Source organism: Pelobates fuscus, chromosome 8 (assembly GCF_036172605.1).
Source record: "Pelobates fuscus isolate aPelFus1 chromosome 8, aPelFus1.pri, whole genome shotgun sequence".
NCBI lineage: Eukaryota > Metazoa > Chordata > Amphibia > Anura > Pelobatidae > Pelobates > Pelobates fuscus.
In genome coordinates, this window is record NC_086324.1 from 76,252,364 (window position 1) to 76,272,997 (window position 20,634).

The 20,634-nt window shown below is 44.9% G+C and overlaps 1 protein-coding gene and 2 non-coding genes across 4 annotated transcripts; all 3 read left to right on the plus strand.

The window, feature by feature from the left end:
- Positions 1 to 15,284: 15,284 nt before the first annotated feature.
- Positions 15,285 to 20,320, plus strand: EEF1B2 (eukaryotic translation elongation factor 1 beta 2). Of its 2 annotated transcripts, none has more exons than XM_063430087.1 (6): positions 15,285 to 15,430; positions 16,353 to 16,475; positions 17,513 to 17,645; positions 18,244 to 18,310; positions 19,412 to 19,537; positions 20,111 to 20,320. In XM_063430087.1, the coding sequence occupies exons 1-6, from the start codon at positions 15,351 to 15,353 to the stop codon at positions 20,263 to 20,265; spliced, it is 684 nt and encodes a 227-aa protein (XP_063286157.1). In that variant the 5' UTR covers positions 15,285 to 15,350; the 3' UTR covers positions 20,266 to 20,320. The 2 variants fall into 2 exon arrangements, with proteins under 2 accessions (XP_063286157.1, XP_063286158.1); XM_063430088.1 differs by having other exon boundaries at positions 15,310 to 15,443.
- Positions 18,099 to 18,177, plus strand: LOC134572133 (small nucleolar RNA SNORD51). The gene has a single exon (XR_010085246.1). It is a non-coding gene; the product is annotated as a small nucleolar RNA SNORD51 (small nucleolar RNA).
- LOC134572134 (small nucleolar RNA SNORA41) lies at positions 18,793 to 18,924 on the plus strand. Its single transcript, XR_010085247.1, has one exon. It is a non-coding gene; the product is annotated as a small nucleolar RNA SNORA41 (small nucleolar RNA).
- Positions 20,321 to 20,634: the final 314 nt, after the last annotated feature.

Sequence of the window (20,634 nt, forward strand, 5' to 3'; positions counted from 1 at the left end):
CGAGGCAAGATACGATCAGTAGTGTACGGAGCATGTGCAAGAATACAGGATGTAGTATTCCCCTCCTCCACTGTGCTGGACAAGCCATGCGGTCAAGCAGGAAGTTAATTCTTATTTGTATTGATTGGTCAAGAGAATGTGCGGGTGGAGCTTAATATGGGAGGAGTTATGTGCCTATATAAGGAGCCTGCACTATTGTCCGGGGCTCAGAACTTGTTGTATTTTGGTGACATTAGTCCCTCTGAGTCCCGATCGGTGATCCAATAAAGAATCTCTTCCTTCCTGAAGAAACCTGTGTCCATCTCTCTGGGCTTCGCTTCCGTCAGTTTCTCCGGTATCATTTGGTGCATTGGCCGGGAAGCTCATCGTTCAACGGTAGCTGAGAGGCAGAGGCGTGAGACGGTCTATCTTTGCCCACGTTCTCTACGGCTGCACCCCTGAACTTCTGCGTGGACCTCCCTTCGTCTCGGCGCCACTGGTCTGTTGTCCAGGAGATCATCGGCCTCTACGTGAGAAGTGCTGGGGTGTCCCCGTCGATGAGTGTGAACTCAGGTTCAGGAACGAGGAGGTAAGACAACTGCTGTTTTAGACGGCAGACCCACTAGGGGTATACCGATTGTGCGGTAGGCCCATAAGGGGTTATTTGTGTATGGAATCTGCCCCCTCTGTCGGAGGGAAGGAGCGAAGGCGCACCGCTCAATCGAACGCTCTTTAGTCAGACCGTTTGATTTGGTTAGTCAGGCGGGGTCCTGTGTAAATAGCCCTAGCCGGACACCGGTGTCTTGTCTAGACTAGCGTTCTAGGGTGTATATTACGTTCGCTAGGTCGGAGGGACCGGGAGACTAAGCGGCGCCTGTGTAAATTCGGTTCGCTAGCTCTCAACCTATCTTGGCTAAGTGGGAAGGCGTGTAAATTTGGAACCCACTAGATTTTTGATAGTAATCGACTAAGAGGCGTCTGTGTAAATTCGGTCCTCTAGCTCGCTATATGTGGTGCTTGGGCAGTGTGGCTAACCAAAACGGGTGTACATAGTTTTAGGTAGTTCATCAAGGTACTGGCCAATAGTTTAGTTGGGAATTGTAAATGTGATAAAGATTGTTTAGTAAAGTGTATATCTTGTTAGATAGCGCGAGCTCAGCCGTCTAGCGAGAGTGTTAATAGTGTGTTGCTGTATTATAGTGCACGGTACCATAACCCTGTATATTTACTGACACTGTATATAAGTACTAATAATTGTCGTCCATTGCATGTTTAACACCATAACCACTAATAATTGTATTGTGACCTTAACTTGTGCTTTGACCTATGCTAACCGTACTGTAACCGCTATTTGTAAAAGACGATGTTACTGGGGTGTGTTATAGACGGGTAATTCGTATATAGAGAATTATAGCGTGGGTGACTGTATAGTTTCGCCAAAGGGCATAATATTGATTATCTAGTGACTGGTGTAACAGCTGTGTGTGTACGGGAATTCCCTGAGTGTTTATTGTGTTATTGTATACGTTTCACTTGGTAACTGTACCACGTGGTGCTGTTGCCAGAGGAAACGGGTGTGACTGTTGAATAGTACGCGTGCATAGTATTCGTTGTCAGCGACGTTCCATTGATAAGTATGGGCGCGTCGCAGTCAACGATTCCGGATCCCTTAGGTTGTATGGTGAAGAATTTTAAAAAGGGATTCAAAACTTGTGATTTTGGGGTTAAAATGTCTCCTGTACGTTTGGTCACTTTGTGTACTAGGGAGTGGCCTACTTTGGTTGCGGCATGGCCGACACGTGGCAGTTTGGATCCAACTCTGGTACAGCGCTTACACGTGGCTGTATCGGGTAGGCCTGAACTTTACGGCCAGTTTCCTTATATTGATTGTTGGAGACAGGCCGTAAATGACTCGCCAAAATGGATTCAGACATGCCACGAGGAGCAATGTCGCCTCATGGTGGCTAGGACTTGTTTGTCCACTAGGACTGGTGTTAGGCCCATTTTGGACACGCCCCCTGAGTCCGAGATCCCTTTGCCGCCCCCTTACTTTCCGTTAAGAGGAAGTGACGCAAATGCAGGAAGTCCTGCAACCCTTCCCTCATTGCCCTCATCCACTTACGCTTCCTCCTCCAGTACAGAATCCACCCCCTCTCGTACTAAATCTCCCCTTCCGGAACCAGAGCCAATCCCCATTAGATCCGAATATCCTGATTTGGCGCCACTTCAGACTTCCGGTCAAGCTTCTTCTAGCTCGGCTCGAAGTGTTTTATTTACTACCTTTTCCCAAAACCAAGCTCCCACATCCTCATGCCCTATTTCTCCCCGACTGGAACCTCTAACTGACGCCCCTCTACGTAGCCCCATACAAACCCGACAACTGACCGGTACCCAACAATTAAAACATTATCAGATGCCTCTTCGTCTGAATCCCGGGTCAGCCTATATTGATGCCGCAGGTCAAATGGCACATGCAGACCCAGTCTTCGTATATGTCCCGTTCACGACAACCGATCTCTTAAATTGGAAGACCCACAATTCCTCGTATACTGAGAAACCACAAGCTATGACTGATCTGTTCACCTCAATAGTACAGACACATAACCCTACATGGGCTGATTGCCAGCAGTTATTAATGACTTTGTTTAACAATGAGGAAAGGACAAGAATTAATCAAGCGGCCATTAAAGCGCTAGAGGATAAAGCCCGTACTTTGAATCAAGCCAATCCATCAGCATGGGCCGCAACACATTATCCCAACACCGATCCCGATTGGAATGTAAATGGTGCTGATTTGGTTCAACTCAGAGCCTATAGAGATGCTATAATTGCTGGCATGAAAGCCGGAGGAAAGAAAGCCATTAATATGTCGAAGACAGTTGAGGTGATTCAGAAAAGTGATGAAGCGCCCAGTGTCTTTTATGACCGATTATTGGAGGCATACCGCTTGTATACCCCCTTTAATCCGGAAGACGCAGATAATTCCCGAATGGTGAACTCCGCCTTTGTCAGCCAAGCATACGGAGATATTAAGCGCAAGCTACAGAAGTTAGAAGGGTTTGCAGGTATGTCCATCACCCAACTAATGGAGGTAGCGAATAAAGTATATATGAATAGGGAAACAGAAAGTAAGAAAGAGGAAGAGCGCAAGATGCGTAGAAAGGCAGATATGCTAGCGGTAGCGATCGCAGGCGTAGATAGACGGGGCCCAGATAGAGGCGATAGTAGATGGAATAGGGAGCCCTTGAGTAGGAATCAGTGCGCGTATTGCAAGGAAGAAGGGCATTGGAGGAACGAATGTCCACAAAGAGAGCAGTACGAGAGAGACCAACCCAGGGCAGGTTACGGAAACTTTAGAGGCAGAGCGAGAGGTAGAGGAGGCCCCGGAGGGAGTAATGGTAATAGAGGGAGCAATGGGAACAGAGGAAGTGTTAGGGAAGATAGGTATTTCCCAGCAGCGCAAAGGTCCCGCGATAGAGAAGGTAGGGACTTTGTAGGATTGGCTGACACGGTCATGGAGGACTATTGATACCGACCGGGCTCCATCCCCCTTGGTCGAGCGGAGCCTATGGTCGATGTATCAATAGGGGGAAAAAGGAGTGCATTCATGATCGACACTGGTGCTGAACATTCAGTGGTGACTAATCTAGTTGCTCCTCCATCTGGAAGGACTATTACTGTAATAGGAGCAACTGGAAGAAGTGCTGAAAAACCGGTTCTTAAAAGTCGACTCTGTACATTGGGAGGCCACGTAGTAAAACATCAATTCCTTTATATGCCTGAATGTCCAGTCCAATTGCTGGGACGTGATATGCTATCTAAATTACAAGCGCAGATTACGTTCCTACCAAATGGAACAACATCCTTAAAGTTTAATGGACCTTCAGGTATTATGACATTATCCGTACCAAAGGAAGAAGAGTGGCGACTTTATACAGCGTTGACTAGCCAAAACCCTAGGAGTGATGAGTCCTTATTCAACATACCAGGAGTTTGGGCAGAGAACAACCCACCAGGACTGGCCCGCAATATTCCACCTATTAAAATTGAACTAAAACTTGGGGTTTATCCAGTAAGCCTAAGACAATACCACATCCCGCAGAAGGCTAAGAAGAACATCCAATCTTATCTGGATAAGTTCATACGGTATGGTATCCTAAAATTCTGTACTTCCCCCTGGAACACCCCATTGCTGCCTGTTCAAAAGCCCGGCACAGATGAGTATCGACCTGTGCAGGACTTGAGAGCAGTCAATGATGCGGTTGTTAGTATACATCCAGTTGTACCCAATCCATATAACCTGCTTGCTTTAATTCCGGGCGGGGCTACTTACTTTACAGTCTTAGACCTCAAAGATGCCTTCTTTTGCCTCCGAATTGCCGCAGAAAGTCAATGTATTTTCGCTTTCCAATGGGAGAACGCTGTAACGGGCTCAAAACGCCAAATGACCTGGACAAGACTGCCCCAAGGGTTTAAAAATTCACCTACCCTATTTGGTTCAGCTCTAAGTCAAGATCTACTGGATTTCGAGTCCATCCCAGGAGAGTGTGTATTGTTACAGTATGTAGATGACTTGTTGATAGCAGCAGTTACAAAAGAAATCTGTCAGCAAGCAACGCACGATCTACTACACATTCTCTGGAAGGCAGGATACAAGGTGTCTAGAAAGAAGGCTCAGTTGTGTTTGCCAACTGTCAAATATCTGGGATTCCATATCTCTGAAGGTCAAAGAATTATGGGGCCAGAGAGAAAAGAAGCTGTGTGCCAAATACCGATACCCAAGAATAGAAGACAAGTGCGAGAATTCTTGGGGGCAGCAGGCTTCTGTAGGATATGGATTCCCAGCTACGCGATACTGGCAAAACCTCTGTATGCAGCTATCAAAGGTACAGAGCACGACCCCTTCTTATGGACTCAAGAACAGCAAACGGCATTTGAAGATGTGAAGAAGGCTTTGATGAGTGCCCCAGCATTAGGTCTACCTGATCACACACGACCATTCTACCTGTATGTACATGAGCAAAGAAGAATGGCTGTGGGAGTATTGACACAGTACTTGGGATCATGGCAAAGACCTGTTGCCTACATGTCTAAGCAACTGGATGCAGTGGCCAGCGGACTTCCACCTTGTCTAAGAGCCGTAGCTGCAGCCGCCCTGCTAGTAGCTGAAGCCGATAAACCCACTCTGGGTCAAGAACTTTATGTACGAGTCCCACATGCAGTACAGACGTTGTTGGATTACAAAGGAAATCATTGGTTTAGTAACAGCCGTATGACCAAGTATCAAGCAATGTTGTGTGAAAACCCAAGAGTGCATTTAGAGACTGTAAACACCTTAAATCCAGCTACCCTTTTGCCACAACCTACTGAAAGTCAACATGATTGTTTGGAAGTAATGGATGAAGTATTCTCAAGTAGACCAGATCTTCGTGATTTTCCCATCCAGAACCCCGATGTTCAATATTATACCGACGGCAGTAGTTATGTGAAAGAAGGGATCCGCTATGCAGGATATGCAGTAACAACAATAGACAAGGTGATAGAAGCTCGGCCACTGGCGAAAGGAACATCAGCACAAAAGGCAGAATTGATAGCAATGACACGAGCGTTACAATTGGCTGAAGGTTTAAGAGTGAACATCTACACGGACTCCAAATATGCGTTTTTAACCACTCATGCCCACGGAGCTTTGTATAAAGAAAGAGGACTACTGAATTCAGAAGGCAAAGAAATCAAGTACGCAGCTGAAATCCTACAACTATTGGAAGCAGTGTGGGAGCCGAAAGAAGTCGGTATCATACATTGTTGAGCGCATCTGAGAGGAGATCAGGGGAGGGCTGGCCGCCTTAGGCCTGGGGGGCAAAACCAGTCAAGTGGCCCATTGCGCCACCAAATCAGTTCACCATCCATGCCCACCTTTTCCTGGTTTTATAACGGATATTGATGTTATGCTAATCAGTAGCTCTTTGCCATACCCGCTCCTTCACGGCTCTGACTTTCAATGTTGTCAGAGCACAGGCTGAGAATCTCTGAGCCTGTGCTCTGACTCACTAACTGAGCGCCGGAACCACGAGGGAGAGGATATGATCTGACTGCACCTACTGCTGGTGCGCACCAGTGGACCACCAGCGAATCGTTTAAATTAAATATGCTGGTGTACCCAACTTGTGAGCTGTGTTGGCCGCCGGGCGCCTCTGTTGTCATGGCACCCTGCGTGACCGCTCAGCTTGCCCACCCTAACGGCTGGCCCTGCTGACACACACTGATGTTACTACTTAGACATCCCTCAATATTAATACAGAGATGAGAGCAAACACCAATAAACTGTGGAAACAGAGCTGATCCCCCCAAATTTATAAAGGTTGGCTTAGAGGATTTATTCAAGATTAAATCATGCCTCCTCCTCTCTCCCCCATGCGCTGCTCTGTAGGCTGGGAGGAAGTGAAGAGTAATCACAGTCTCCCAGCACAACGCCATCTGTGGCTGCATGGGGAACAGCTGTTTAATGTAATGCTTGCAGGACGGCCAGCTGCCGCAGAACCTCTTTGTTTCCGTCTCTGCAAAGGGCTCTAGGCACTGCTTGTTGTGAGTGTGAGCCACTGTAAATTAGGGGCAGAGGGCACTTGCACTGCGGTCAAGACGGGTCTGGGCAGGAGGAGAGTGCAGTGCAATCAGTGCACTCCCCTCCTGTGGGTCACCAGTAGACTGGTGCACCTGCCCAGGATCAGAGGTGCAAGGATTTTTGCCGCCCTAGACAAAATATAAATTTGCCCCCCCCCCCCATGTGACATCACAATGCCCCACCCATATGATCTGCCATATGAACTAATGCCAGTGCTGCACACAGTGTGTGTTTACATTAAAAAGCCTGCAGGGACCAGCTATAGACACCAGAACCACTTCATTAAGCTATAGTGTCCCTTTAATGTGAGGTAAATTATAGATTAGTGTCACTAATAATATACTAGATTGCCTACTTACAATTAGATGAGGATGATGATGGGCTGCAGTTTGGCTCCACTGGTCTGGTGTAGAACAGGACCTCTGGAGGCTGTTTGCAACTGTGGTCACAAAATTCAACGTTCTGGGAGAATTGGAAGCAGCTCCATTTTTTGGGGGCCTCTTACACAGCTCAAGGTCTGGGCCCCAGTGCCTGACGGTGAGTATGCCCATAAGGCCCACTCATAAGTCCACTTATTTGTTCCACCCACCCATGAGCTCGCTCACAGGGAGTGGAGTGTGTAGGGGATGTCTTATGTGTTATCTCATATGTGTGCTTATGGTATGTAGTGTATAGGGATACCAGTTTGTGCAGGTGATGCAGTGTGTTTGTGTGTATAAGGGATGTATTATGTGTTTCTGGTTGTGTGTGAGGGATGCATTGTGTGAATCTGTGTTTGTATGCATAAGGGATGCAAGGTGTGTGTCTGTATGTGTGTGCATTGAGTGTAAGAGATGCATTGTGTTTCTGTGTGTATGCAAGAAAAACAGTGTGTGTGTTTGCATGTGTGTGTAAGGGTTTGCATTGTATGTGTATGTGTATGTGTGCAAATGATGCATTGTCTTTGTGTGTAAGGGTTGCATTGTGTGTGTGTGTAATGGATGTATTGTGTGTTTCTCTGTGTGTAAGGGAAGCATGTTCTGTTTCTGTGTATGTATAGGGATGCATTGTGTGTTTCTGTGTATGTATAGGGGTGCATTGTGTGTTTCTGTGTATGTATAGGGATGCATTGTGTGTGTGTGTGTGTGTGCGCGTAGTGTTAAAGAGCTCCCTGTCTTGCCCCCTGTCCTATAGAGCTGTCCCTTCTGTCCCTTCTGTCCCTTAGAGCTCTCCCCTGACCCTTAGTGGTCTCTCCTCTCCCCCACCCTCCCCTAGCGGTCTCTTCTCACCCCTCCCTGTGCTCTTCTCATCCCCCCTCCACCCTCCCTGTGTTCTTCTCACTCCTCCCTCTGTGTGTTCTCACCCCCCCTGTGTTCTTCTTACCCCCTCCTCCTTGTGTTCTTCTTACTCCCCCCCTTGTTCTTCTTATTACTCCCCCCTTCTTCTTACCCCCCTTCTTCTTCTTACCCCCTCTTCTTCTTCTTACCCCATTCTTCTTCTTACCCCCCTTCTTCTTACCCCCTTCTTCTTACCCCCTTCTTCTTACCCCCTTCTTCTTCTTACTCCCCCCTCTTCTTCTTACCCCCTTCTTCTAATTACTCCCCACTCTTGTTCTTACTCCCCCCTTCTTCTTCTTACCCCCCTCTTTTTCTTATCTCCCCTCCTTCTTACTTCCCCCTTCTTCTTACTCCCCCCTCTTCTTACTCCCTCTCTTCCCTCTTCTTACTCCCTCTCTTCCCTCTTCTTACTCCCTCTCTTCCCTCTTCTTACTCCCCCCTCCCCTCTTACTCCCCCCTCCCCTCTTCTTACTCCCCCCTCCCCTCTTCTTACTCTCCCCCTCCCCTCTTCTTACTCTCCCCCCTCCCCTCTTCTTACTCTCCCCCTCCCCTCTTCTTACTCTCCCCCCTCCCCTCTTCTTACTCTCCCCCCTCCCCTCTTCTTACTCTCCCCCCTCCCCTCTTCTTACTCTCCCCCCTCCCCCTCTTCTTACTGTCCCCCCTCCCCCTCTTCTTACTCTCCCCCCCCTCTTTTTACTCTCCCCCCCTCTTTTTACTCTCCCCCTCCCCTCTTTTTACTCTCCCCCCTCCCCTCTTTTTACTCTCCCCCTCCCCTCTTTTTACTCTCCCCCTCCCCTCTTCTTACTCTCCCCCCTCCCCTCTTCTTACTCTCCCCCTCCCCTCTTCTTACTCTCCCCCTCCCCTCTCTCTCCCCCTCCCCTCTTCTTACTCTCCCCCCCTCCCCTCTTCTTACTGTCCCCCCTCCCCTCTTCTTACTCTCCCCCCCCTCTTCTTACTCTCCCCCCTCTTTTTACTTTCCCCCTCCCCTCTTTTTACTCTCCCCCTCCCCTCTTTTTACTCTCCCCCCTCCCCTCTTTTTACTCTCCCCCCTCCCCTCTTTTTACTCTCCCCCCTCCCCTCTTTTTACTCTCCCCACCTCCCCTCTTTTTACTCTCCCCCCTCCCCTCTTTTTACTCTCCCCCCTCCCCTCTTTTTACTCTCCCCCCTCCCCTCTTTTTACTCTCTCTCTCCCCCCTTTTTTTACTCTCTCTCTCTCCCCCCCCCTTTTTTTACTCTCTCTCTCCCCCCCCTCTTTTTTTACTCTCTCTCCCCCCCCCTTTTTTTACTCTCTCTCTCTCCCCCCCCTTCTTACCCCCTCCCCTGTAGGTGGCCGAGCTGCACTCCGGTCCGCGGTCCCGGCCGGAGTGATAGGAAGGTGCTCAGTGTGCACCTTCCTGTCAGTCCGGCCGGGTACAGGAAACAGAAACTCCTGTTCCGCGCGGAACAGGAGTTTCTGTTTCCTGTACCCGGCCGGACTGACAGGAAGGTGCACACTCAGTGTGCACCTTCCCATCACTCCGGCCGGGACCGCGGTCCGGAGTGCAGCTCGGCCACCTACAGGGGAGGGGAGGGAAAAGTAGCTGCAGCCGTCTGAGCGCTCTTTACAGAGCGCTCGGCGGCTGCAGCATTTAAAGGGCCGGCCCGCCGCGGCCGGTCCTAAAATAATTTTGGGCGGCCTGGGGGGCAATTGCCTCCCTGCCCCCCGGCCCAGCCCGCCCCTGGAGGAGATGGTGATGTAACCAAGGGAAATCGGATGGCAGATAGTGCTGCTAAGCGTGCTGCTGAATCAGGAAGACAGGAATATGTGGGGCATATAGCTGCTCTTATACCAACTCCACTGTCTCAATGGACTTCAGTTTATACAGCTCAAGAAGAGGAGTGGTTAAAGACTGAACCAGGAAAGTATTTGGAGAACAAGTGGTATCAGCTAGAAGATGGAAGAATAGTCATACCAGCATCACTAGCGGTAGAAATTGTCCAAAATTATCACAACGGGACACATTCTGGGAGAGACAGCACAGAAGAATCTCTCAGAAAACATTTCTACATACCAAGATTGTCCAACTTGACTCAGGCCATTGTACGAAGATGTGTAACGTGTGCTAAAAATAATGCAAGACAAGGACCAGTAAAGCCACCAGGAGTCCAGTTCATGGGGGGACTCCCCATGTCCGATTTACAAATTGACTATACAGTGATGCCTAAATCGGGTGGACATCGTTACCTGTTGGTAATTGTGTGCACCTATTCAGGCTGGGTAGAAGCATGTCCTACTCGTACAGAGAAAGCAGGAGAAGTTGTGAGATTCCTGCTACGAGAAATAATACCCCGATATGGACTACCCTGTTCTATAGGATCGGACAATGGTCCAGCTTTTGTTCATCAGTGCCTACAACAACTGACTCATATGCTTGGTATAAAGTGGAGGCTTCATACGGCATATAGACCCCAGAGTTCTGGTAAGGTAGAGAGAATGAATAGAACTATTAAGAATCAGTTGGCTAAAATGTGTCAGGAAACCCAACTTAAGTGGAACGTTCTCTTACCCATAGCTTTATTGCGAATTCGCAGTACCCCTACCAGAAGGATGGGCCTCTCTCCTTTTGAAATCATGTATGGGCGACCACCTCCCGTACTTGGTAACTTAAGGGGGGACTTGAGTCAGTTGGGAGAAGGAATTACCCGGCAGCAGGTTGTAGAGTTGGGTAAGACTATGGAGGAGGTACAGAAATGGGTACAAGATAGATTACCTGTGAATATTTATCCCCCTGTTCATAGTTACCATCCAGGAGACCAAGTGTGGATTAAAGAGTGGAATAATGTACCGTTAGGGCCCAAGTGGAGAGGTCCTTATGTTGTTCTTTTGTCTACCCCTACAGCGATAAAAGTAGCCGAAGTGACTCCGTGGATACATCACTCCAGGGTTAAACCAGCAGCAGTCGATTCTTGGCAAGTTACAGCAGATCCAGAGAATCCCTGCAAGATCCGGTTAAAACGCACGACTCAGTCGGAGTAACGAGGAACTTGTGTGGATTACAAAATTTTATTATTTTGGGGATTTGGTGCGTGAGTGAGAAGGCCATAATAAAGCCTGTCCGCCCACCGACGTATAGTATATAAGCCAGGGAAAGTCTCGAAGGGACTCCTGTGAAGACGAGCAGAACTCCATTCCCTGCAGCCCTTACATCCTGGAAGCTGAGGTGCCTTCGCACGGACGAAGACTGAGGATGACGACGAAGGATGTGTTGATGATAATGTTTATTTATGTGTATTTTTATATTCAGGAAGGTAGAGGTACCGACACTCCTAGCTGTGAGGTATGCATTAAGACTACAAGAACAGGTAACCATATTTCCCAAACCCTAATTTGGCATTCACAATACGAGTGTAAAGGAGATGTATCGAGATGTAGATACCTAAATATAGAATATAGTGTGTGCCATTTAGGAGTAGGAGAACCTAAGTGCTTCAGTCCGGAGTATCAACCTCGTACAATTTGGTTTGACTCTCAGGAATGGAGATCCTCAGGGGACCCTAATTAATAAGACGGTGTTGGAATCCGTACATTCTTCGGGTGTTCTGCTATTTGATGCGTGTAAAACGATATCAAGTGGTAGAAAGCCGTGGAATGTATGTGGGGATCTTAGATGGGAGAGGACGTATGGGTCTAATGATAAATATATTTGTCCCAGTAGTAAAAATAAATATGTGAGTCCTAGATGCCCAAATAGAGACTATAACTTTTGCCCATATTGGTCTTGTGTGGGGTGGGCAACTTGGGGACAGACAGTAGACAAAGACATGATAGTGACTAAGTTGCCTACCAGCCCATATTGTAAGTCTATGGAATGTAATCCAGTCCATATACTTATAAATAACCCCGATAAGTTCTTAGACAAGTATGGCAATTTATTTGGGTTTCAAATATACGGGACGGGTTTAGATCCTGGGACAGTATTGTTTATAGGGATAGAGACTGATACGGTATCCTCCCAAACTCATCAAGTATACCATTCCTTTTATGAAGAGATGAGCATAGATAATAAGATCCCCCATAATGCTAAAAACCTGTTCATTGATTTAGCTGAAAGTATTGCCGGTAGTCTTAATGTTACCAACTGCTATGTGTGTGGAGGTACTAACATGGGAGACCAATGGCCTTGGGAAGCAAAGGAGGTAATGTCCGGTTCTGAGGCAGTTGACCAACTAATATCTACACAAGCCGATTATCATATGAGTGTTAGAGGTAAATCTGAGTGGAGATTAAAGACCTCCATCATAGGTTATGTTTGCATAGCAAGGAAAGGAATAATGTATAATACTTCTGTAGGAGAATTAACTTGTCTAGGGCAAAAAGCTTATGATGATGATACAAAGAATACAACTTGGTGGTCGGCTTCAAATGTCTCAGAACCATCTAACCCGTTTGCTAGATACGCCAATTTAAAGGATGTGTGGTTTGATTTATCCATCACATCTACCTGGAGAGCCCCAGCAAATTTGTACTGGATCTGTGGTAAGAAAGCCTATTCGGAGTTGCCACAGGACTGGGAAGGGGCATGTGTGTTGGGTATGCTCAAACCATCCTTCTTCTTGTTACCGATTGAAACAGGTGAGACTTTAGGTGTTAAAGTGTATGATGTGAATCATAGGAAGAAAAGGGGACCCATAGAGATAGGCGCCTGGGAAGATAATGAATGGCCTCCCCAGCGTATTATAGATTATTATGGGCCAGCCACGTGGGCAGAAGATGGTACCTTTGGTTATAGAACCCCTATTTATATGCTCAACCGTATTATAAGATTACAGGCGGTGGTTGAGATTATTACTAACGAGACATCACAAGCGCTCAATCTTCTAGCGAAGCATAATACCAGGATGAGGACAGCAGTCTACCAAAATAGATTAGCCTTGGATTACCTTTTGGCAGTAGAGGGAGGTGTATGTGGGAAGTTTAACCTGAGCAATTGCTGTCTTCAAATAGATGACGAAGGGCAAGCAATAGCTGAGCTTACTAGCCATATGGTTAAACTAGCGCATGTGCCTACTCAGGTATGGAAAGGGTACAATCCAAGTAGTTGGTTTGGTAGCTGGTATGAGTGGTTTGGAGGGCTTAAGGCAGTGGTAGGTGGAGTCCTACTGATTTTAATGTTGTGTCTACTCCTGCCGTGTCTTATACCCTTAGTAGTTAGGTCTGTGCAAAGCCTGATAGAAAATATAGCAGAGAGGAAGGCTGCTGCACAGATAATGGCAATTTATAAATATGAGGCTCTAGATCAGGGAGAACCAATGCAGGAAGATGAGTGTTGAAGATTCACATCATAAGTTAAGTCTGGTCTGGTTCAGGGTAACTTGCGGTGTAGGCAAACTAAGGTTAAGTGATGCCTCAAGTAATTGTGAAATATCAAGAGGCATCAAAGGGGGGAATGTGGTGGAATCTCGGTAAAAATAAATTTAGTAGGCCGAGATTACCACGTGGCATGTGTACGTGCATATGCTGACGTATCGATCAGTTGGTTGCACGAGGCAAGATACGATCAGTAGTGTACGGAGCATGTGCAAGAATACAGGATGTAGTATTCCCCTCCTCCACTGTGCTGGACAAGCCATGCGGTCAAGCAGGAAGTTAATTCTTATTTGTATTGATTGGTCAAGAGAATGTGCGGGTGGAGCTTAATATGGGAGGAGTTATGTGCCTATATAAGGAGCCTGCACTATTGTCCGGGGCTCAGAACTTGTTGTATTTTGGTGACATTAGTCCCTCTGAGTCCCGATCGGTGATCCAATAAAGAATCTCTTCCTTCCTGAAGAAACCTGTGTCCATCTCTCTGTGCTTCGCTTCCGTCAGTTTCTCCGGTATCAGTTCTGTATTACATTTTAATGCATTAAAGGAACACTCCGCTGCCCAAATACAAATCACTGTTTATTATATATAAACTAAATGACAACGTGCATGCATTTAATTAATTTTTTTTCATAGGGATTATATCTAAAAACCTCTGACAAAACCTGTATTTTTCTTGTCTGCAGCCTTTGCAAGTCCTTCCCTTCCAACACTGCCCATACGTTAGGTGGCTGTCCAATCACAGACTTCACAATGCAGTTTAATGAGAAGTCTTTACAAGGCAGGTGATCTGGACAATTGCTGCCTTTTGAGTTTAGCTCCACTGAGCGAAGAAAACCAGGAAGTAACTGGACCTGTTGTTTGCTTGAGAGTCTGGGGTGGTGTAACCAGGTTAAAGTATAAAAGTGTCAATATCTATCGAAACCTGCACTTTTTGCAAAATGAAAAAAGAGGACACATTCTTCACACATAAACATTTCCAGCAGACTAAAGTGCTTTAGAGGTCTAGAGTGTAACTTTAATTTTGTAATGCATTGATAAATTATGGTTGTTTATCCCTGTTATAGATGCTGTGGTGTTTTGGAACTCTATAACATAGGATTTGCATTGGGCGAAACTCTGTACCATGTTATAGGCTTTGCAGTGTTCAGAATTCTGTAACATAGGATCTGCAACGGTTTGGCCTCTATACCATGTAATATGATTTGCAGTGTTTGGAATTGTATACTAAAAAAAAAAACCTGAACTACTGGATCTTCTCCATACAGAAGAAAGATGACACTCCAAAGTCCAGAATAAATTACCTTTATTCTAATTCAAAGGACATGTGGCTAAGTTATACAGGAGGGGAGCAAAAGGACCACCAATGATGCGTTTCAAGCCTATTCGATTTGAAACTCTATATCATAGGATCTGATGTGGGTGGATCTCTGTACCATATTATAGGGTAGGCTCTGCAGTGTTTGGAATTCTGTAACATACGTTCTGTAATGGTTGAACTTAGTGAGTTCATAACATGTAATAGGATTTGCAGTGTTTGGAACTCTATATTATATAGGATCTGCAATGGTTGGAACTCTAAACCATGTGATATTGTTTGAAGTGTTTTGAACTCTATATAATTTGGGATCTGCAATGGTTGGAACACTATATAATATAGGATCTGAAATGGTTGAAACTCTATATAATATAGGATCTGCAATGTTTGGAACTCTATATAATTTGGTATCTGCAATGGTTGGAACTCTAAACCATGTAGTATTGTTTGAAGTTTTTGGAACTCTATATAACTCGGGGTGTGCAATGGTTTGAACTCCATACCATGTATCATGGTTTGTAGTGTTTAGAACTCTATAATACACAAAGAGCAGCGGTTGGAACTCTGTACCCTACGATAGGAATTGCAGAGTTCTACCCCGCCCCTCGTGTCGTTGCAGCGTTCTACCCCGCCCCCTCGTGACGTTGCAGCGTTCTATCCCGCCCCCGTGACGTGGCCACGTTGCATTATAAAAGTGCAGGCCGCGGCTACACTCCCTCTCTTTCCGCCGCTCCTCCAGCTTTGCTTTGTCGTCCTCTTGCAGCAGCTGTCATGGGTTTCGGTGATCTCAAATCGAACGCTGGCCTTCAGGTCCTCAATGAGTTCCTGGCCGACAAAAGCTACATCGAGGGGTCAGTGGACAAAGTAAATGGCTCTTCTTATTGTGGGGCTGGAGGGGTAGGTGTGGGCTGCAAGGTATGTCCTGTGTGTTCGCTGGCCACATGGAGTGTTAAACAAATCTCTATATTCCTTCCTGTATCTGCTCGGGCATTGGGCTCATTTCCATGAATCCCTCTCCAGCTGTGCGTTGTCCGTCTAACCGTGCAATGGCCCTTGTAACTATTATATATCATTCTCCCATTATAACGGCCTAAATGCCAGGCCCCCTTTATATAAACAGCATGACTTACAATGTGCGCTTCAAATCTCCTGCAAGTCATTCCGATCCCTGCTTCCGTTTCTCGGCTGTATGAGCAGTGGACACGTGGCTTGAGGCCTGTTGGAAAGGCTTGATCTTTGATCGAATTCTTTATAACCAGAAAAGCCTGTTTAACCAGACTAGAATATGGAATGTTTCAGCTTGGAAGCTTTGTTCTATGGGCTATCGTAAACCCTACACATGTCTGGACTTATTGTTTCTTTTGTATGATAAATGCAAGCAGTGCGTTCTCAGTGGTTTTTATGTCCGTCTTATGTTAAAGTATACTTTTAGAACACTGCTCTTATTGACAAGGTATTGCATTCCCAACTCTAGGAATTCAGATCAACACTAAAGCTTTTGTGGCATGAATAGTGCTCCCACCAGCTCATAAAATTGCTAGGATCGATTGGCTCTACTATAGCTGAGAACAGTTTAAAATGAGAGCTAAAATGTGTAGTTAAGATTTACAAATAGTCAATGACGGCTGTAAAGTTTGGAAGCCTTCGTTGCCTTTTTAAAAATTGTATGAGGCGCAGCTAAACTTGTAAGGGTCAAGGCATATTCACATATTGCCATGTTCTCTACAGGCCTTTGTTTAAATGTACTCATTTATTTATTTTTTTTCACATTAGATATGTGCCCTCCCAGGCTGACGTTGCAGTATTTGAGACATTGTCTGGTGCTCCCCCTGCTGACCTCTTCCATGCCTTGAGATGGTACAACCATATCAAATCATATGAGAAGCAAGCATCCAGGTAAGATAAGTAAAATGTTATACATGCAGCAGCATTATGAAGCTTGCAATTGGCTCTTGATCTATTCACCATCTAGGTGTCTGTCTCCCCATCCACATCGAGCTGGTATCTAAGCAGCTGCCCACCACCATGGTAAAATCAGTCAATCTTGATGATGATCACAGCCAGTTTAGTTTCCTTAGAAAAGCATTAAGGGATTATTTCACTTCTAAAAATCGCCATGCTGTAGCAATCCTACTCTCTCTGAGAAACACTGACTTAAAGTGTCTTTGCAGTGGATGCTCTTCCAGACTGCCAGTAGAAGTGCATTTTTAATCCTGCAGCAAAAACACTGCCATTCTAAAAAAAATAAAAATTGCAGTGACGTGACACCAGGCCATTTCTTATGAAGTGATCTGGGGGTACCTCTGGCGTCTATTTACCGTATTTATTCGAGGATAACGCGCACCCCTAATTTTCGATTAAAAATCTGTATAAAATTGTATACCTTTTTTTTTTTTTTTTTTTTTTATCTAAAATTAGGGTGCTTGTTGTGCTCGATAATACCGACCGCCGGGCTCATTACAAGCCCGGCGGTCCTGGGGGGGCCGGGCAGCAAGCGTTTACTCACCTCCGTGCAGCTTCCCAGTGTAAATCTCGCGAGACGCGCGGCCTGCTCTGACGACGTCAGAGCTGGCCGCGCGTCTCTCGAGATTTACACTGGGAAGCTGGAGGAGCTGCACGGAGGTGAGTAAACGCTTGCTGCCCGGCGGTCCTGGGAGGTATATTTATTTGAGTATAACGCGCACCCCTAATATTAAATTAAAAATCGGTAGAAAAAAATTTGCGCGTTATACTCGAATAAATACGGTAAGTCAACAGACTTTACAGTCCTCTTATTTATGCCAATCAGCTTTGGCATCAATATTTTTAGCATTATAAATTAAACCTTTCCTGTGTGACTGCTGCTTAGAATGGCAAAACTTTGGAATTGTAGCATTGAGTGCAATGTAACTGCATATTTAAATGCAAAGCTTACCTGTCAATTTTCTGATTAGCCTTCCTGGAGTGAAGAAACCACTGGGAAAATATGGCCCGGTGAACATTGAAGACACAACAGACAGCACTGCTAAAGAAACTAAAGAGGACGAGGATGATGACATTGACCTGTTTGGCTCAGATGATGAAGAGGTTAGCTTTTCTAGCAATTGTTTAGAATCTGAATATACTTTAATATGAACTTGGTATATTCTGCAAAACTGTTTTGGGATGTTAAGCTCAATACAACCTCTCGGAGGCTCTGAATCTGTACTCCAGCCCCACCTGACTAACCGTTCAGTTTGTGTTTTTGCTATAGTCATTGGGTAAATCTGTACTACCTGTGTAAAATTTCTAGCCATTCAGCAGTGGGATATTGTAAAACTCTGACTTTAATCTCATAGCTGAGCAGTGGCACCAGACTAAGTTTTCTAGTATGGAAGCCAGTCTAAACTGCAGTCTGTAGCTTATTTTATTTTTATAGCAAAAACTTCTCTAAGTTGTGTAGTTGACACAAGATAAAAGAACCAAGGGCATTCTTGCCTTATAAATGTTAAGCTGGTTTCAAAGAACCAGTTAAGGTTTTCACTTGAGAGTAAATTTTGACTGGTCATATGATGATTGAACTAAAATCACCATCTTTCGGCTGATTTGTGATGTAAATGTTCTTGTCTGACTGCACCAGTCTTTTTCTAATCTGGTCGTATAAGAATTTTAATTGCTTACACTAAACCACGTAATATTCTTGCAGGAAAGTGAAGAAGCAAAAAGAGTCAGAGAAGAGCGTCTTGCACAATATGAATCAAAGAAGTCTAAAAGTAAGTACGTTGTCTTAACCATTTTGGCATCAATGAATGCTAGATTAATGTCTAGCTCCATAGTATGAGCAGTTGGTGTGCCACCTGTCTCTGGCTAGTAAAAGCCTTGGTGTTCTGGCCTTTTATTAAACATCTAGCGAAAGCCGGACTTTCTTTAAGAATTTATCAAAATCCTTCGTATTGATAGCTTTACAATTGTGTAACTATCACTCAAGTGGTTCATACTAACATTTTCTTAGTGTTGAGTTTTAGTTGGGTGGCTTTAGTACCATAGGATTATATCATACAATATTCATAACATACTGTTAAATTGCAAGAACTTAAAACTTTATCAAGAGTGCACAGAAAGTACATCCCCAGATGTTGCACTACAACTTCCATGATGCTTTGCCTGCCTTTAGAATGGCAATGCCCCATGGAAGCTCTAGTCTTAAAACATCTGGGGATATTTTTGGACACCCCTGCTTTGTCTCTTAGCCATTAACCACAGATACTGGTCTGGAATTGTTTTTCCTCGTAGCAGTTCCAGCATTCCTCCTGTGGAATACAAATTTGTTACACAGCTTTATTTCCTCTCAGATTGTCTGATAGGGTCGTCTGTGTCTCATACACAGGTATATAAACACCTGCATGGGCGATTTCCGTAAAGCCTGCACTTTATTAACCCAGCCTGCATAAGTAGTGTTTAATATATAGTACTCAAGCACCATATTAAGGTTGCACCATAACATTCTAAAGCGTGTATCTTTTAATGTAGGCACCTATCTGCACTTGACTTGCTCAAGATGTCTCTGCAAAATCTGTGGGATAACCTGTTTTATAGGCTTAAATACTGGCTGGAATTGCATCCCTTACCCGAATGTAAAAAGGATATCTACTGTAGTTAAAGGTGCTATGCTTTTAACAGTATTGGCTGCAACACTTTACTATTGTTTCCTGACAGAATTGTGTAAAATGGCAGAGAAGTTGGTCTAGCTAACTGTATATTAAGGTGTAAAGTCCTAAAAGGCAAAACTTTGACGTTGTCTGTAGATAAGTCAGTGTTGCTGTGTAAATGGGTTCGCAGTTGATTAAATAAAGCGATCTTAACATTCTTTCTAGAACCAACACTTATTGCCAAATCATCCCTTCTACTTGATGTGAAACCATGGGATGATGAAACAGACATGGCAAAACTAGAGGAGTGTGTCCGCAGTATTCAGATGGACGGCTTGGTGTGGGGAGCATGTAAGTTGTTAATGAATTCATGTATCTACTTTATTTTAAGACTTTTTAGCTGGTCCATGAAGAGCTGCACTCATAGGTCTCTGCTCTACTGTGGTTTCAGTGATGATTGAATAACACCATCTTTCGACTGATTACTGATGGATATTTTTCTATTCTGAGTACCACTGAAGTGAGCATTGCACTACTAGATTGGTCTAATATTGGAGAAGACCATTAGAATCTCAAATCTGGGTGTCTGGTGCTTACAATACTCTTAAAGTTACATTTTTAGTTCTGTGAAGACTGTCTGGCTAATGACCAGAGTTCTGTAATTCAGCCAGCGAACAATGCCTGATTTCTTTTTGCATTGGTGGCTTTAATGGCTGTATATTAACAAATACTGTTTTGTAGGTTGCATTCCTAAGATTCTGAATTTTGCAGCATAGTTATAAGTGAATTGCTGTTGCATGCCATATAATCTGGCAACCTTTTATTTATTACAATGTAAATTATTGTAAAGCATATAAACTGTAATCCAGTAAAGCAAACAGGTGTATATTCCTTACTTAAGTCTCCCTAAATCTTTCTTTGCAGCCAAACTTGTTCCTGTCGGCTATGGTATTAAAAAGCTGCAGGTCACATGTGTGGTGGAAGATGATAAAGTGGGCACAGATCTTCTGGAGGAGAAAATCACAGCATTTGAAGACTATGTACAATCAATGGATGTTGCAGCTTTCAACAAGATATAAAGCCAGTTCACTGCACTTAACCCCTAGCACTTCAATAATAAAGCACTTGCCTGCATTTGTTTGTCGTTGTTGTTCTTTGCGATTGATCAGACTGCTAGAACTCTCTTTTGCTAGTCTACAAAAATAGAACTCTGAAAGTTTGCGACATATTGATTAGTTCAATTATTGGAACACTTTAGTTTTCTCCAAAAGCTGTTACATATTTGAATTGCCTACACTGCAGATGTCTAACCTTGTGAGCATTTTTTTGATCCACCTTTTACACAAACTCAACGGCTTTAAAACAAGTAACCCTGGGATAAAAGCAAAATTAGTCTTTGAGAACATTTCTAGAAGTTCCATTTATTTTTATAAAAGCAAGGTACAAAA

Bases quoted from the DNA above. Each gene is read 5' to 3' on its own strand.
- EEF1B2 (XM_063430087.1), top strand. From the start codon at position 15,351: ATGGGTTTCGGTGATCTCAAATCGAACGCTGGCCTTCAGGTCCTCAAT. The intron at 15,431-16,352 runs GTCAGTGGACAA...TTTTCACATTAG, and splicing joins GACAAAAGCTACATCGAGGG to ATATGTGCCCTCCCAGGCTG. The intron at 19,538-20,110 runs GTAAGTTGTTAA...CTTTCTTTGCAG, and splicing joins CGGCTTGGTGTGGGGAGCAT to CCAAACTTGTTCCTGTCGGC.